This window comes from Phyllostomus discolor, chromosome 10, assembly GCF_004126475.2.
Source record: "Phyllostomus discolor isolate MPI-MPIP mPhyDis1 chromosome 10, mPhyDis1.pri.v3, whole genome shotgun sequence".
Lineage (NCBI taxonomy): Eukaryota > Metazoa > Chordata > Mammalia > Chiroptera > Phyllostomidae > Phyllostomus > Phyllostomus discolor.
This window is the reverse complement of record NC_040912.2, coordinates 32,483,558-32,502,790: the sequence shown is the minus strand read 5'-3', so window position 1 is coordinate 32,502,790 and position 19,233 is coordinate 32,483,558. Positions and strand designations below refer to the sequence as shown.

At 35.2% G+C, this 19,233-nt stretch overlaps 1 protein-coding gene across 4 annotated transcripts in view; it reads left to right on the top strand.

Moving 5' to 3' along the window:
- CFAP69 (cilia and flagella associated protein 69) overlaps window positions 1-19,233 on the top strand; it is a 73,023-nt gene that overhangs the window by 14,847 nt on the left and 38,943 nt on the right. For 2 of the 4 annotated variants that reach the window (XM_028525691.2, XM_036010636.1), the window contains exons 2-8: window positions 332-391; window positions 1,902-1,967; window positions 4,297-4,406; window positions 7,843-7,919; window positions 13,980-14,078; window positions 17,753-17,902; window positions 18,005-18,182. In XM_028525691.2, the coding sequence (XP_028381492.1) occupies window positions 332-391; window positions 1,902-1,967; window positions 4,297-4,406; window positions 7,843-7,919; window positions 13,980-14,078; window positions 17,753-17,902; window positions 18,005-18,182 (740 nt within the window). The remainder of the gene's footprint in view (window positions 1-331; window positions 392-1,901; window positions 1,968-4,296; window positions 4,407-7,842; window positions 7,920-13,979; window positions 14,079-17,752; window positions 17,903-18,004; window positions 18,183-19,233) is intronic. The other 2 variants (XM_036010637.1, XM_036010638.1) reach the window with 2 other exon arrangements.

The following is a 19,233-nucleotide window of genomic DNA, read 5'->3' as shown; positions in this document are numbered from 1 at the left end:
ATGTATAATGTGTATGAAGAGGATGATTTTTTTTTCACTTCATACACAGTGCTATTATTCCAGATGCTCTCTTGGGCCTTTTGGGACCAGTGAAATTTAAAGATATTAACATTATAAAGTAATGCTAGAATTCAAGAGAGGGTTTTTTTTTTTAATTCCAAAATTTATTCACTCCAGTAAGGGCTCATCTGCTTTTCATTCTCCCCTCTATCTTTTTGTCATAAGATATTTAAATTGCCAAGGAATAAATAATTACATATGAAAATCGTGTGTTTGATGTAATTTCTTGATTTGTCATTGTTTAGAATACTAAGAATGGTATGTCTTTCAGGGTGCTTTAAAGCCTACGGACCTAACTCGGATTACCAAACTGCTTGAAGAGACCGGCAAAGTAAGTTTTGAGAGAAAATTTCTCTGCTCTGTCACTTATAAACTGTGATTGCCCTGAAAGGTAACATGCATTCTCCCTGAAATAAGTCTGAATTCTCTCCTCTTGAAAACATTTTAAATGGTATCTGTTTTATAATCAAGGACTGTTTAAATTTAGTATGAACGTATTGAACCTGGCAGGGATGGTGGAAGAGGAGAGTAGATTCAGGTTCGTGAGATGGACAAATCCATGGTGGATAGAAACCGAAGGAACCGTAAGAGTAGCGATGACTCAGCTAGCCTCTGCGTTTGCTTGTTCAAGTACGCTGAGGGGGGCGAGAGCAGAAGTGTCGTGACGTCCTACTTAAGTTGTTCTGACATGAAATCAGGACATGTATACATACTCATAGTTGCTCATAGGTTATTTTGAGAGAATTCTCACATAGAATGTTATGAAAACAAAATTATTTTAGATTGAGACTCAAAATTAAGAGTCTGAGCGTTGGGAAAAAGGAAAGTAAATGGACGTGCACATACGCTCCCACACCACAGCCCTGCGGTCACCCAGGGACTGACGGAGAGCCTGCACGCTGGCGCAGGCTCTCTAGAGATACCGCAGGATGGCGATTGCGTGCGTTTAGTGGGTGGGATGCGGGTTGGCAGTGGTAAAGCTGATCAGAACAGAACAGAACAAAACAAAACAGTGTCCTGTGGTTAGCAGGCAAACCACAAAATTTTAGCTGACAAAATTTTAGTCATTGTTTTAACATTTTTCTGTCTCTGCATTTTTACATGGAAAAAGAAAACACATAAAACTAGTAACTCTATAAGAATTTACCTTTTTCTGGCTCTGTTTCTTGTGAAAGTTATTTTTAATTATGCTCATATGTGCCTTTTTATATAAAAAAAAACTCCTACGAGTTGTTAGTAAGGATAGGAAAAAAAGGTATAGAAAATGCCACAGCCTCTTACGAACAATTTAAGATTAAAAGGACAGAAGTGATTCAGTCATGAAAAGATGTCAGTGTATAGAGTTTTGTTCTGTTTTAATTGGCTGAGGCTTTTTGGTTTGCACCAGTGCACTGGGCATATTTTAGAGGTTAAAAATACAATTTATGGAGTCAGGTTGCCAAATTTGACTCCTAACACCACCACTTACTATCTGTCTGATTTTGAACAAATTCCTTTGTGTTTCGGCTTGAGGTTCTTGTCAATAGTACTTTCCTAACAGGGTTGTTTCGGGGAGGGGTGTGTATGTGTGGTGCCTGAGTGGTGCGAGGCACAGAGAACTGCTCAACATGCTTCAGGTGCTGTTAATACCATTTCTGGAAACAATTGCTGCTCTTATGGTAATCTAGTTTTAATTTGCAATGTCCTAACTACATTTGAATGGTAGTTTATTTTTACCTTCACTGTTTCAGGAAACAATTTATAATTTGATAATTTTAATGTCTGTTTTCTTTTTACATTAATGAAAACTTTTAAAATCTCAACAACAGCACAGAAAAACTAAAACAGATCATTTGTTTTAGGATGATTTAGAAGAAAAACAACTTAAATGTGTCAAGAAACTGGTGCAATATTATCAGAATGGATTTGTATCCTTTACACTCTGGAATGGGAGAATTTTTATTAGAAAATGTATTTGTTTCCTATTGCTACTGTAACAAGATACCATAGAGTTCCTTAAAAGAACATAATTTTTTGCCTTATGGTCTAGAGGTCAGATTCCAAAATCAGCTTCACTGGGCTCAAGTTAAGGTGTTACTGGGCCTGTTCCTTTTGAAGGTTCCACAGGACTGACTGTTCACTTGCTTGCCTCTCTCGGCTTCTAGGGGTGGCCTGCATTCCTTGGCCCCGGCCCCTCCCTCAGAGTGTCAGCGCTCCCACCTCCGCTTCTGCCGTCCTGTTTTCGTCTCAGGCAGTCTCCTGCCTCTCTCTTTTCCATGTAAGGACCCTGTGATTATACTGGCCCTACCTGGATAATCTAGGGTAACTTTCCCACTTCAAGGTTTTTAACTTAATTACTGAAAAGTCCCTTTGCCTTGTAAGGTCACATTCACCAGTTCTGGGGATTAGGTTGCAGGAGTCTTTGGGCACGCCATTATTCTGTCTCCCACAGCAAATATTTAACATGTTTTGTGTTTTTACAAAACTGTGTTTTTTGTTTAGCAGAAAATGTAAAATTGAAGAAAACAGTTCAATGCAGCTAACTCTGTACAGATAATGTCAGTCCTATAAACTCAAAGAGACCATGGATGTAGGTAGGAGAGCCAAGTCAGTCTTGTTTCCACCAATGTACTTCAGTTTTATACTGTTAATAAGTTTCTCAACTCCTCCGCCTTTATAAAATGGGGACAACAGCACTTCATGAAGACATTAGGAAGACCAGATGAGATCATGTGCATGCAAGTGCTCGATAACCTGCAAAACATTACATAAATATATTATCCCTAAAAAACATACCACCCTGACCAGAATATGGGGAAACTTAGGTGTCTCAAAACTAGGATGCTTAAGATCCAGTTCTTTGTTGGGTGGCTGCTGTTGCTGTTCTAACCTTTGCATGTAAATGCTGTTGTAACATGCAATAAAACTGCCACAGGAGACCATCACTTTCTGTAGTCGTCTTGCCACAGGCTGGTAACATACAATTTCAGGACTGGCAGAGTTCCATAGGCAGGGAAATGTGCCTTGTAATTTTAACTGTTTTCTTGCCTTATTTTAGCCTTGTTTTATATGAATTTGTTGGGTCAGTCGGGTACCTGAGGACTTGTGGGTGGATATCAAGCACTATTTACTGGTAGCCAAGAAAGTCTGCTGGCAAGTGACTTCTTTCCCTCCTTTAATCATCACTTTTTCTCTTCGGGTTGAAGAACAGGAAATGGCTCTGTTTCTGAATGTCTTTAGTAGGCTGGCTTCAGAGGTCATAAAACTTAAAGCAAAGATTTGTTAGAAAAGTATCTTGGTCACTTCTCTAGGAATTTAACAGAGGTTTGTACCCAGCTCTCTCATCTTTTCCTAAGAAGCTCCTAGAAAGAGACTAGAAGTGATAGGATTTGACCAAGAAGTGCAAGGGACAGCTCCCATGTCCCCTTAGCTGTAAAACAAAATTTACAAAATTTGTTTATGTACCAACTGGGTTCTTTAAATAGGTAAAATAAAAGGTGCTTTTCCCTGAACATCTACAGACAGTACATTTTGCTTTCATACTAGTTTTAAATGGAATAAAATCTCAACCAATTTAAACCTTAAAAACGAGAAAGTGCATCTGAGTAATATTAATAAAATGACTAAGAAAATGTAAGGTAGTTTTGGGTTGCTTATTTGAGAGCAGTTAGTGTTTTGCAGGGGTGGGTGGAGATGAAGGATAAGATTGAGCTATTAAGTTAATTTTTTCAATGTGGTATTACTCATGGCCAATAGTAAGTTATTGCTCAACTGACTCTGGTGTACTAGTTGATAATCAAATTCTAAAGGTGTCATGAGAGGAGAAAAATATATATATATATTTTAAAGATTTTATTTATTTATTATTTTTTAGAGGGTGGGGAAGGAGAAAGAGAGAGAGAGAGAGAGAAACATCAATGTGCAGTTGCTGGGGGCTGTGGCCTGCAACCCAGGCATGTGGGAATTGAACCTGCAACACTTTGGTTCACAGCCTGCACTCAATCCACTGAGCTATGCCAGCCAGGGCTGAGAAAAAAATATTTTGAGTAAGAGGTTACTAAGACAAAAATTAAATAATATTCCTTAAAAAATACAGTTCTAACTTTTCTCCGTTAGTCTTCAAAATTAGTGTAATTAAAATAGTATCAACCACATTGAACAAAATAGGAATTCTGTGGACTTTCCTGGCATAAGTGCTATAAAGAATATGTTAATGAAAATATTATTAATTTTATTTCTTAACTAAAGATATTGAAGCCCCTAAGGGATGTAGCACAGATATTTACAATTCTGAATCTGTGTGCAGGAAAAATTGAAAACCAGCCCTGTTTTATAGAACCTGCACATGATATTATAAAATTATGTCGGTAAGTTGTGTTTCTTTAACTTTATTTTATATTAGCATGCAGTATTTTATTACATTTTATTTTGTATTACAAAAATACTATGCAGATGGTGTAGCAAAGTGATGCAGAACTCAGAACCTTCACTTGACCACTTGATTCCAGCAGCTGGTGTTTCAAAGGTAGTCAGTTTTAGTGTAGTCTGAGACCACACTAGTCACAAGAGACTAAACTGTAAGTACATTAAAATGTTTTTTCATAATAAATTGCTCTCACAGTAATGGTAAATATGAGAGGAAACCAAGAAATTATAATATTTTTAGAAACTCTTTGAGAAATTTTATGGACAATACTTAATAGTTTCAGTTCAGTTTTTTTCTCTCTTTAGAAAATTTGACTCCCAAAGATGTATTAGGTCCTGATTCCTGTTTATTTGATTTTCCAAATTTGAATGAAGAATAAAATGTCAACAATTATTTTTGATATATTTTTAAATGTTAAAGGGCAGAATTATAAAATTAATATGTGCCCTATCCTCTGCATTAATGTTTCTTCCAGCCATTTGAGGGAGCTAGGAATATCTCTGCCACCTTGCTGCCACATAGTGGCTAATCAATATATTTATTAAAATATCTGTTTTTAGTTTTCAATATAACGTAGTAGAGGAAATTTCTTAAAATAGAAATAAACCTTCCTGACAATTTAACCTGCTAAACCTTTCTACTAATTTAGCTTTTTAAATAGTGTTCCTTTTAATGTGCAAATAATATTGGTAAAACTGTATATATAGTAGGTTTTAACTAACACTTTTAAATTTAGCAGCAATAATATTTAAAATTTTGTAATTACATTTAATGTTTCTGATAGCTGAACAAAACAGTCAAAAATAACTTATTGAATGCCTTTACCATGCCTTTCTTTTTATTTTTATTTTTAAGATTTTACTTATTTATTTTTAGAGAGAAGGGAAGGGAGGGAGAAAGAAAGGGAGAGAAACATCAATGTGTGGTTGCCTCTCATGCACCCTCTACTGGGGACCTGGCCTGCAACCCAGGCATGTGCCCTGACTGGGAATTGAATCAGTGACCCTTTGCCTCACAGTCTGTTGCTCACTCCATTGAGCCACACCAGCCAGGGCTCATGCCTTACTTTTTAATAGAGACCATGGAAAATAAAGATGTAAATTATTGCTCTGGTGCTTTCAAGGAACTTTAATGTATAAATTGGAAATTATTATATTATATGAGGTCATAGAACATTTTCAAATTTTGAGGCTGTACAAGAACACCAGGTTTTTAAGTATAACTTTCAACATCAATGCTCCTACAGAGCTCCATCAAGAACTGGTTTTCTGTGAAAGCTGTGACTAAGCATTTCACCACTAATATGACAAATCTTTTGAATTACACTCTTTCCTTTCCTTTATATTTTATAATTATTCATATTTCATTTTTCTACTTCCCTAATTTTTGCTTTTTTTCCTGCATTTCTCCATACCTCACCTTCACTTGATTCCCTTTTGAAGACATTTTTAGGAGATAAAAACATTGAAAATAAAAAAAATAAATAAAGTCTTTTTGTTTCAGCCTATCAATAGTATGCTTTTCTCACTGCATCGGAAGTAAAATGCTAATTTTTTTCATAAGTTTTGGGAAAAAACTCTTCTGATGCTTTATCCTTTAGGTTATTCCCTTTAATAATGAAGGAAATGGTTTGAGGACAAGTAGAACTAGTTTTTAGAGTTTTAACAGTGAGTTGGATAATGAGTAATAAGTTATTTGTTTCAAATGAAGAATTCTAACAAACACTTGTAATGAACCTCTGTGGCATTTATAAAATTGTAATTTTCATAGCTTGCCCTTGAAATATCTTTCAGTACCAAATGGCTTATAGTCTGTCCAGAAGGTATCCAGTCATGCAATATAAAAAAATAGAGACATTTACTGAAGAAGATACAAGATACAAGAAACATTGTACACAGGACAATGACACCTCAGTCCCCTTCAAAGTAGGCCCCTTGGGACCTTACACAGTTCTCCCAATTGCCATCAACTGCCTGGTTGTATTTTCCCAAATCTCATCGATGGTCTGATATCTCTTCCCTTTCAAAGTTGACTTAGTTTGGGGGAAAGCCAGAAGTCACAGGGCACCAAATATGGGTTGTAGGGGAGCTGAGTCACCTGGGTGATTTGATGTTTCACCAAAAGTTTTGCATAAGACACATGGGCAGGTGAGTTGTCGTGATGAAGCTGCTAATCACTTAGCTGTGACTTTCAGAATCATCTGAATACTTTCTGCATAGGAAAGTTCAGGCTTAACACAAAATTTGATGCAGATTCATTTCTCTATACACAAGTCATTTTGAATTCAACAGCAACACACTGCACATGCTCACTCAATGGCGTCTGTCACCCCCAATGACTAGTACAGTGAAGTCATCGTTGTTCACACATGCACATTCCAGTCCACTCTCCTTGGCCGCCAGGTCATATTGATGTGGTGCAAACCATTCTTTTTTTTTCCCCCTGCATTCTTGTTATATTAACAATGGCTGGACTTTTTCTGGACAGACTATATGTACAAAAATAAATGAATATAAAATCTCCACGTGTGTTCTAAATGCTGCTTTTAATCACTTGGTTAATTTTTCTTGAAAAAAATTACTTAAAAGTCCTATATATATAGAATATATTATATCTTCAATAAATAGTATAGAAGACTCAAATTTTAAACTCATGAAATGCCAAAATATTTTGCTGTATATATTATATTTAAGAACTTTTATCTTTCCTTTGACATTTAGACTAAGGACCTAGGTTCTCGAGTGCCTTATCTTTTATTATTTGTAAATTATTTTCAAATAACTTTGGTTATAGTAACTGTGAAATGTGATTCTAATATAATTAATATTTCTTAACTTTAATTTCTTACTGTCTCAAAAAAGTATATCTGTTATTTTGTGGACAATAACTAATCCAGTTAATAAGGGAAAAGTCACTTCACTTTAAGAACAAATAGGCCATTAAATAATAACTATAGTATCAAAAATTTCAGAAGAATCCTTGAACAGCTTTTAAATTATAGGTAAGTCTAGATCTGTGATTTGTTTTAGATTATCCAATGTCTTCCTAATTTTGATAGAAGTACACCTATATTCCCTTATTATTTTGCCCTCAGAGAGAAAGAGGATTTTTAAGTTTTTTATTTATACAGTGTTGCAAGATGGCTTTCTTAACCCTTGTCCATCTCTCTTCATTTTTATAAACCTATTTTATTTTGTTTTTTTGGACAGTTACATAGAAACACAAGAATGTTTTTGATAGTTGTCAGTTCCCCCGGGCTAAAGAACAGAACATTATTCTCATTTTATTCTTTAGAAAATACATTTTTCCGTACTTTGCAAATGATGCTTTAAGAATTTTGTGAGACCTAACTTGTACATTCTTTATTCTTATTGAAGCTTGCCATTTTTGAAAAAGAAAGTATCAGATGAAATAACATATGCTGAAGATACTGCTAATTCAATCGCGCTTCTGGGTAAGTTGAGGTTTTCTTATGATGGAGTATTGTAACATAACAGGTCTGATTAACAAGACAAAAATATCTCTCTCACTGATTTACTAAGATGTAGTATCTTTTCTTGTTTTCTGGTTGGGAATTAATCATAGTATGCTTGGTGATAATTTTTGTATTGTTTTCCCCTCCGGTGTTGTATATGATACCACCACCAAGATTCTGTGTTCCTTAATATTAGGACTGGAGATGCTTCTGTGCACTTATTTTCCTTCAGTTACTTAGTTGATAAAATATTTGTTACCTTTTTTTGTAAATTATTTAGAAGTGTGTGTCCCAATAATCACAAAATATTTTCAACTTTGAATTCTAATAATTGCTAGAATTGTCGAGAGCCAAATTGTTCAGTAAATAACCTAAAATTTAAAATAAAATCATAAAATGGTAGAGCATTAACAAGTGGAGCATAATATAACATAAAGATGAAGATGCTTGTATTTTGTATTCAAACTATGAAAAAAATATAAAACAGCAGGTTTTTGTATTTTGGTTATTGCTCGATTTTCTAGAGAGAGAAAATAATTTTCCAGGAAATAAGATCAAACACTAGCTTTTAGAATCAGCCCTTAAATACACGAGAGCATATTCCCCAAACAAATCCTACATTAAATGTTACTTATTAATTTAGATCTCTGTATAAGAGAACTAAAAGATACAGAATTGGCCCAACAAATAAAAAATAACTATTTGCTGAATTGTTATGTACCCAGTATTATATTCCACACTGAGAGATTTTAGAGACTCAACTGGAACAAGTAAAAAGCATTTAAAATTTTTTTTATCCTCACCCAAGGACGGTTTTTTCCCCATTGTTTTATGAGAAACATCAATGTAAGAGAGAAGCATCTATTGGTTGCTTCCCATATGCCTTTGGAACAGAGATCATACATGCCTGACCAGGGATGGAACCCTCAACCTAGGTATGTGCCCTGACTGGGAATTGAACCTGCAGCCTTTCAGTTACAAGACGATGCCCCAACCAACTGAGCCACACTGGCCAGGGCCAAAAGCATTTTTAATCTTTAACATAGACTCTGACCCTTTTGTATCTAAATATAATTCATAGACCTTAACTGTAGATAACAGGAAAAAATATTATGGCTTAGAGTAGGTGAAGGTATGAAGAAAATTAGAATACACATGGGGAAATAGATAAGATGACCTTAAGGAGCAAGTAGGATAAAAACTAAGGGGAAACTTAAATTATGTGGATCTCTGTCATCAGTACAAGTTTACAATCGGAAGCCAACAGAAAGAAGACATACTGTAACAGATAAAAAATGTAGGTTTGGTTGATAACATTTTTTAAGTGCCTCTGTTCCCCTTATTATTTTAAACTGTTACCTCCAAGACTGTTGGCAGACATTTGTATGACAAACACACGGCCCATTTCTTAGTGTGTAGATCGCTCTTTGCTGAATGACTGCCTGCCTGCAGAACACAGCAGTATCTCACTTGAGGGCCTGTGGACTCTTGGTTTAAAACGAACTCTCTTCACTGATTGCTGACTGCGAGTACTGCCGTTCTGTCCCCAATTTTTTCATTGCTGGAAACATGGGTTTAAGCTAAAATAACTTTAGATAGTATAAACTGTTAAACAAAAGCTATTTATTTTTACTAATAACTTCTAGTTTATATTATGTAGTAGTAATTACGTACTCTTTCATATAAAATGATAGATATCTCTGGTTCAAGAACAGGATTCCAAAAACATATGAAGAAGTTGGTACTCTTCCCTGAGATTATATAACAAGAAACTGAAAAATTATCTAAACTTACAGGCACTAAAAGGGTAGAGAAGCAGATGAGAAACCTTAGAATTTCCCATAAACTTGAACATTTGGTTAATTTTGTTGGAAAAGTTTAGTTCTTCCTCTTGCCTACAGTTTTCTCAATACATGATTTTTGCAATTTCAGAGCAAGAGTCCCAAAAAATAAAATTAAGAAAATAATCTTGAAACTGTCTTTTTTTTCTTTTCTCTTTTTTCATTTTTGAAAAAAATGTTTTATTGTTTATGCTATTACAAATGTCCCATATTTTCTCCCTTGGCCCACCTCCACCCAGCCCACCCACACTTCCATAGTCAATCCCCACACCATTGTCCATGTCCATGGGTCTTTCATGTGTGTTCTTTGACTGATGCCTTCACCTTCTTTTGATCAGTCCCCACCTCCCCTCTCCGCTCTTACAGCTGTCAGTCTATTCCGTGATTCCATGCCTCTGGTTCTGTTTTGCTAATCAGTTTATGCTGTGCATTAGTTTCCTCTTATAGATCATATGATACTTGTTTTTCACCGACTGAATTATCTTACTTGCATAATAATCTGCAGTTCCATCCATGCTATTGCAAAAGACAGGAATTCCTTCTTTTTTCTGCTGTGTAATACTCCATTGTGTAAATGTACCAGTTTTTTAATCCACTTATCTACTGAGGGGCACTAACCAAACCTTGGCTATTGTAAATAGAGCTGCTGTGAACGTAGGGGTACATAAATTCTTTTGAATTGATGTTTCAGGGTTCTTAGGGCATGTTCCCAGCAGTGGAATCACTGGGACAAGTGGCAGTTCCATTTTTAATTTTTTGATGAAACTCCATACTGCTTTCCACAGTGGCTGCACCATCTGTATTCCTACCAACAATGCACTAGGGTTCCCTTTTCTCCACATCCTCACCAGCCCTTATTTGTTGATTTATTAATGATAGCCATTTTGGCAGGTGTAAGGTGGTATCTTGTTGTGGTTTTAATTTTCATCTCTCTGATGGCTAGTGATGTTGAGCATCTTTTCATATTTCTCTAGGCCCTCTGTATGTCCTCCCAGGAGAAGTGTCTGTTCAGGTCCTATGCCCATTTTTTAATTGAATTGTTTGTCTTACAGCTGTTGAGTTATATGAGTTCTTTATATATTTTGGAGATTAAACCCTTGTCCTATGTATCATTGCAAATATGTTTTCCTATGCAGTCAATACCCTTCTCATTTTGATCATGCTTTCTTTTTTTCTAATTTAATTTATTCTTCTTTATACAATCTTAATTGTATTTTTTCTATTACCATTTAGTCCCCTTATACCCCCTTCCCCCAAATAAGCAGAAGGTTTTTAATTTGATATAGTCCCATTTGTTTATTTTTTTTCCTTTATTTCCCTTGCCCTAGGAGACATATCAGCAAAAATATTGGTATATGAGATATCTAAAATTTTACCATCTATGTTTTTCACTAAGATTTTTATGGTATCATGACTTAATTTTAAGTTTTTTATCCATTTTGAGTTTATTCTGGTGTATGCTATAAATTGGCAGCCTAGTTCTTGTACACAGTAAATTGCATGTACCACACACCATTTATTGAAGACTGTCTTTACTCCATTGTATGTTCGTGTCCCCTTTGTCAAATATGTATTGGCCATGGAGATGTGGGTTTATTTCTGGACTTTCTATTCTGTTCCATTGAGCTAGGTGTCTGTTCTTATGTCAGTACTAGACTGTTTTGATTACAGTGGCCTTGTAGTATAGTTTGATTTCAGCTATTGTGATCCTTCCAACTTTGTTCTTCTTTCTTGGGATTGCTGAGGCTGTTCAGGGTCTTTGGTTCCATATACATTTTTGAAATATTTGTTCTAGATCTGTTAAATATTCCATTGGTATTTTAATAGGAATTGCATTGAATCTATAGAATACTTGGGGAGTATGGACATTTTAATGATGCTAATTCTTCTCTCCATGAACACGGTATATGCTTCCATTTATTTGTACCTTCCTCAATTGCTTTCCTCTGTATACTATGAAGTTCTGAGTATAGGTCTTTTGTCTCCTTGGTTAAATTTATTCCTAGGTCCTTTTTTGTTATTGTAACTATAGTAAATGGGATTTTTTTCTTAGTTTCTCTTTCTGATAGTTCATTTTGGTATACAAAATTGCCATTGGTTTCTGAATATTGACTTTGTATACTGCTACTTTGCCAAATTCTCTTATTTGATCAGGTAGTTTTCTGGTGGAGCCTATAGGGTTTTCTATGTACAACGTCATGTCATCTGTAAATTATGACACTTTTACTTCCTCCTTTCCAATTTGGAAGCCTTTTATTTCTTCTTCTTGTCTGATCACTATGGCTAGGACTTCCAGTACTATGTTGAATATGAGTGTTAAAAACAAACACCCTTGTTTTGTTCCTGATCTTAATGGAAATGCTTTTAGTTTTTGTTCATTAGGGATGATGTTGGCAGTTGGTTTTTTGTATGTGTCATTTATTATGTTGAGATATGCTCCCTCTATTTTCACTTTGCTGAGTGTTCTTATCATAAATAGGTGCTGGAATTTATAAAAAGCTTTTTCAGCATCTATTGATATGATCATGTGATTTTTGTCTTTCATTTTGTTTTTGTGATCTATCACATTTATTGATTTGTGAATATTGTACTATTCTTGCATCACTGGAATAAATCTCACTTGATCACAAAGTATGGTCTTTTTAATATATTGCTGGATGTGGTTTGCTATTATTTTGTTGAGGACTTTAGCATCTAAGTTCATCAGAGATACTGGCCTGCAATTTTCTTTCTTTGTTGTGTCTTTACCTGGTTTTGGGATTAGGATGATACTGGCCTCATAAAAAGAGTTTGGAAGTCTCCCCTCTTTTTGAATTTTTGGAATAGTTTCAGAAGGGTAGGTATTAATTCTTCTTTGAATGATTGGTAAAATTCACCTGCAAAGCCATCTGGTCCAGGGCTTTTGTGTGCCGGGAGTTTTTTGATTATTGCTTCAATTTGGTAGTTATCAGTCTATTCAGGTTTTCTGCTTCTTCCTGATTCAGTTTTGGAAGATTATATGTTTCTAGAAATTTATTCACTTCATCCAGGTAGTCTAGTTTCCTGGTATATAGTTGCTCATAGCAATTTCTTACAATCTTTTATATTTCAGTGGTATCCGTTGTAATTTCTCCTTTTCATTTCTGATTTTATCTAGCTCCTCTCTTTTTATCTTGATGATTCTGGTTAATGGTTTGTCAATCTTTTCAAAGAACCAGCTCCTGGATTCATTAGTCCTTTGAATTGTTTTTTGTTGTTGTTTGTTTGTTTGGTCTCTGTATCATTTAATTCTGCTCTGTCCTTGATTATTTTCTTCCTTGTACTCTAGGATTTGTTTGTTTTTGATCCTCTAATTCTTGTAGATGTAGGGTTAGGTTGTTTATTTGAGAATTTTCTATCTTCTTTAGGTTATATTGCTATGAACTTCCCTACCAGGACTGCCTTTGCTGTGTCCCATAGGTTTTGGGTTGTTGTGTGTTCATTTTCATTTGTTTCCAGATACTTTCTGATGTCTTCCTTGATCTCATTGTTAACCTATTCATTATTTAATAACATGTTATTCAGCCTCAATGTATTTGAGTGTTTTAGAGTTTTTTCCTTGAGGTGGCTTCTAGTTTCAAGCCGTTGTGATCTGCGAAGATGCTTAATATGATTTCAATGTTCTTGAATTTGTTGAGGCTTGTTTTGTGTCCTACCATGTGGTCTCTCGTTGAAGATGATCCATATGCGTTGAGAAAAATGTATATTTTGCTCCTTTGGGGTGAAATATTCTGTAAATATCAATTCTTTTTTATGGCTGAGTAGTATTCTATTGTGTAAAGGTACCACACTTTTTTTATCCACTCATCTGCTTATGGGCACTTGGGCTGCTTCCAAATTTTGGGTATTGTAAATAATGCTGCATTGATTTTCTGATGAGAATTTTTTTAAAGATTTTATTTATTTTCAGAGAGAGGGGAAGTGAGAGAGAAACATCAAGGTGTGGTTGCCTCCTGTGTGCCCCCAACTGAGGACCTGGCTGGCAACTCAGGCAGGAGACCTGACTGGGAGTCAAACAAGTGACCCCTTGGCTCACAGGCTGCCGCTAAATCTACTGAACCATACCAGCCAGGGCTGATGACAATATCCTTAATGATCATATTACTAACACTTTATGCTTACATTTTCAAATAAATTTATGACAGTTTTATTAAATAGTATTCATTTATCTTTCTGTCAGGTGATTTAATGAAAATACCAAGTTCTGAATTGAGGATACAAATTTGTAAGTGTATTGTTGACTTTTATCATGCAGAACCACCAAAGAAGCGTATTACAGGTAAAATTTTCAATGGTCTTTTAATAATAACTTATGTTTTTATAAAACAGAATAATCTGTCCCATTTCTCTTTGAACTTGGAAAGAGAGTAGGATCATAAATGCACCATCTCAAAAACAAAGGTTTTTTTGTCATTTCAAGCTTTTAGGTCTTTCTAAACAAGTAATTATATGTACATATTTTTTCATTTTAGATTTGCATGCTATTTTTATTCTAGTGCTAAATATTTATGATATAATGTTAAAGTCATACCCAAATTAGTTTAATTGTACTTATTTCTATTAGTCAATGTAATAGTGTTGGTAATATTATTTATTGTTCTCTAACATAATTATTTATAATATCAGTCCCACCCAATTAGATGTTACGGTCTTAATAATAACATTCTCCATCATGTTTGGGAAAACAATTCTGTATATTACAGCTAAGAGATCTTAATATATGATGATAAGTGAATTGTACTGATGTGGATGATATTAAGGCAAAGGGCACTTGCACTATAAAACACACTTCCTTCCTTCATAGTTTCTGTGATTTATAATCAACCTAGGAATGGAGAGAGGATATAAATCATATTCTTTAAGTTATGTGTTTTTTAAGATAGCTGGAAAAAATCTCTGTGATAGAAAAGAAAGATTATTTACATGACTTGGGAAAAATGGGAAGTCTTCTGAAGTAAGAAATGAATAGGAGATTATTAAATGCCAAATTTGAACTACTGATGAGATAGACAAATGGAAATATTTGCTAGATAGTGGACATATGTAGTAGAGAGGGAACAGAGACCAGAGATACAGGTTTGAAATTCAACCAGAGATGAAAATTGAAGCTGTCAGTAAGGTTGCATTCTCTAGGAAAGAGCACGGGAGCAAGAATAACATCCTGGAGTGTGCCCGTACTGAAATTTGGGAGAGAAAATTATCCAAGGAAGTTGGCAGTGAAGGGATCTTTAAAGGGGAGGAAGAAAACCCTAACAGTTGCCATGTCTGGTGTGCCAGTGAATGAGGTGTGCTTTGATGAAGGAGGAAGGGGCCTCAGTGGCAAATACTGCGGAGGCTTCTATAATCGAGGAATGAAAAGGCCAAGCTAACGTGCTGTCTGGAAAGTTGAAGTTAATCTTTGTCAGATTGTTGCCCTAAAATGGTCAGGGCAGATGTAGGGTTAAAGAATGAGAGTGCTGTGAGAGTGGAGGCGGTGGGAGTGAGGGCGTAGAGGCAGTGAGTGCAGACTTATACAGGGTCCAGCCAAATAATGCCCCTTTTTCATTACAAAATCATAAGCATGTAATTCTGTAACACAACAGTATCACACTCAAGCACACCATAATACATTTTAGGTGAAATATTCAAATTAAAACTATATACGTTATTATACCCATATTACTACCCTATCAATCACACTCAAGCACACCATAATACATTTTAGGTGAAATATTCAAATTAAAACTATATACGTTATTATACCCATATTACTACCCTATCAATCACACTCAAGCAAGCATTACTTTTGCTGGACCCTATATTTTAAGATCAAATGGTGAAAGAAAAGAAGCAAGATGGAGAACAGCTTAACTGGTAGCAAGATCAAAGAAAATATTTAGGTTATGTTGTTGTTTTTAATTTATTTAAAATGGAGTTTGTAGAATAAGAAACTAGTAAATAGGAAATTCCCAAAGAAAGCAGGAGAGGATGGAATTAAGAACAAAAAAGCTTAGGGTTAGCCTTGGTAAGATACATACACCCTTCTTTAAGAATGAAAAGGAGATAAATGATATATGAGATACAAAAGAGGAGTGAAGGTGCCAAGAAGTGAGCTGGAGCTTAATTTGATCAGGCTCTGAAAATTAGGAGTCTTAAGCAATGCTCTCGTGGTCACACAGTTGATTTTAAGTAATGGGCATGGATGGATATCTGGGACCACAGCTGAAAAGTCCTCAAGAGAGCAATTGTAACAGATATAGCCCTGGAGATAGGAATCAAGTCTAGGAGCCTTAGTCTTATTATGTCTTCTTATAGAATTGTAAACTCAACAGACAGATACAGTGAATATAAACTATACATATAGACTATTATTCAAATAAAAACCCTGTTTTGGAACAATATGTTGCAGAATGGGAAAAAGCTTAAAATAAAATGCTTAGTGGTTGCAGTAGATTATAAAATTCTGCATATATGTAGTATACTGTTAAAGTAATATGCATACATTAATATGAGCAGAAAATAGACCAAAGTGTTAATGTTGTTATCTCTGGATGGTGATAGTCCAGGCAATTTTTGTTTTCCTCTTTGTACTTCTTAAGTGCTTAAAAAAATACCTTTTTAAAATGCCAAACCCATCATAGGAAGGGACAGGGCCTTGTCCAGGATCAGACCTCAAATTCAGAAAGATAACCAGACAGGCATCTCAGAACTTTAGTGAGAAATCTAGTTGGTCTCAAAAGTCTAGAAGTCAGGGAGGTAGACGAGGGATATCAGAAAATAGCTGCACCTCAGGTGAGTGAGCATCCTGTGATGTTCATTTAATCTCGTTAGGTGCAGTTGGACAGGCACCTGTGCAACTGTGTCAGAAGGAGCAGCACTATTCTCATGAAAGCTAAGGCAGAAGAAAAAATTTTTAAATTTCATTTTTGTTTGATTTTATTTTTTCAGTTACAGTTGACATTCAGTATTAAATTAGTTTTAGGTTTATAACATTGTAGACATTTATATAATTTACAGAGTGATCCCCCACTAAGCCTAGAACCTACCTGGCATCTGCTTATACACAGCTATTGCAATATTATTGACTATATTCCCTATAATGTACTTACATCCCCATGACTATTTTGTAACTACCAATTTGTTGTTCTTTTTTAAAAAATTTATCGGGGTGACACTGGTTAACAAAATTATACAGATTTCAGGTGCACAATTCTACAGTACATCATCTGTACACTGTGCTGTGTGTTCACCACCCCAAGTCAAGTCTCCTTCCATCACCATTGATCTCCCAGTACCCTCCTCCATTTTCCCCCTCCCACAGCAGAAGGAAATTCTTATAGGACACATCACCAAGAATCAAACTTCCCTAAAATACCATATTTATTAGCACTTATCACAACAGCATTACATTTTTTATCCCTCATTTCACTGCCAGCATCACATAATTGCCATCTCTTGAAAACACTGAAGTAATGCATTGACTTGAATAGTGAAAACATTCCATGTTTGTAATCATGGCATTTTTCTTTATGGACAGCATATCTACGGCAAATAAGAAATAGTGTTCTCTTTTAGAATTTAAAGTGTGCCGCCAAATTTGTGGTCCTGTTTTAAATGTTACACCAAGAATCAGCAAACTATGGACTACAAGCCAAAACTGGCCCACTCTGAATAAAGTTTTATTGGAACACAACCATATCCATTTATTTTTCTATTGTTTATGCCTGTTTTCAAGCAGAGTTGAGTATTTGCGACAGAATCCTTATGATCTATAAGGCCTGAAATACTTAATACCTGGCCCTTTGTAGTAAAAGTTTGCCTATCCCTGTGCTACAACATTTTAAAATGCCATATACTTTTTAACAGTTTTGTTTTGTTGCTGCTGTTTAATGATCAATTACTCATTCCTTTGTCTTAATGTAGATGATTACTGTGTGAAATAACTGTACCTATTTATTAACTAATTGTTGTTAGGTTACCAGCAAGCTAGCTCAACATATAAAATTCAAATGGCTGAAGTCGGAGGATTGGCAAAAATGATGGTTGAGTCATTGGCCTTGCTTGAAAATCAACTAGTTGAGAAACTTTGGGTACTTAAAGCTCTGCAACATCTCTCAACTTCTGGTTTGTATATTATTCAATTCAAACTTTTTATTCTAAGCCTGTTTTGTTTCTATCTAATAATGTCATAACTGTAACATAAACAACTTATAAATTGATTTTCAGAAGTTAATTGTACTTTAATGATGAAAGCACAAGCAGCCAGTGGCATCTGTGTTCACCTCAATGACCCAGATCCCTCCGGACAGCTCCTCTTTCGTTCATCAGAAATACTTTGGAACTTACTGGAAAAATCGTCAAAAGAAGAGATTGTACAACAGCTTAGTAACTTGGAATGTTTGCTGTAAGTATTTGTGGTTAGCTAGGAATGTTTTTTAACCTTGTGACGTGACTAACATTTTTTGCCTTATGATATTACTAACATTGTCATTTGACTTTGTGTTCCAGTAGGCTTTTAATTCTTGTAATGGCTGTGTTTTAGGACATCTTGTTCATGCCATGGTTTACATTATTGCACAATAAGAAGCCATTTTTTTTCTATGTAGAAGGCATTTAGAGGAGCTTGTTAACAAAACTAAATTATGTCTTTGAATATTTATAAAGTAAAATTAGCATTTACAAGAACTCATTTTTTATTCAGTAAATGTATTTTTGAATACTTACTATCTTCTAGTTACTGCAATAAGCATTAGCAATAATATGAGTAAGCCTTTAAGTGACTTATTCATTTATTCATCAAGTAATTGTCTGCTCTGTGCCAAGTTCTATACTAGGCCATAGAAGACAATTGAAAACAGTACAAATAGGTCTCTGCTTTCATGGAATTTGTGTTGTGTTAGGAGAGATGGACAAGTAGTAAATAGGCAACTAACTGCAAGTGTACCAAATGTTATGAAAGAGATTATCTTAAGGTGCTACCTGTTTTCCAGAAGAGGGTGAATCAGTACATTGTTGTTTCCAAGTGACTGAACACCCAACCTGGCTGATCTAAGCAATTATAGGAAATTTATGGGTGAATATTACTGTGAAGTCAAGGATCAAACTGGTTTCACGTGCAGCTGTGTTCAAGGCTTACCAAATATTGGGACTTGGGTCCTCTTCTCTCTGTTCTGTCTTCACTGTGTTGGCTTTATTCACAAGCTCCACCTGGTGAGACCTAAGAAGGTTCACAACATCATAACCCCATATCAAGAAGGAGAAAGAGCTTGCTTTCTGAAATCACAAAGAAAGCTCTTTGGACTGAGTCCCTGTTGGCCCTGAGCATTCAGAGTTGGCCATATGCCCATTCCAGAGTGAATTACTGAAGGCAGCTGATAAGACCAAAAGTGACGAAAGCGTGAAGCCTAAATAAACATAAGGGTACTACTGTTGTCACAAGACAGGCAAGTCGATTC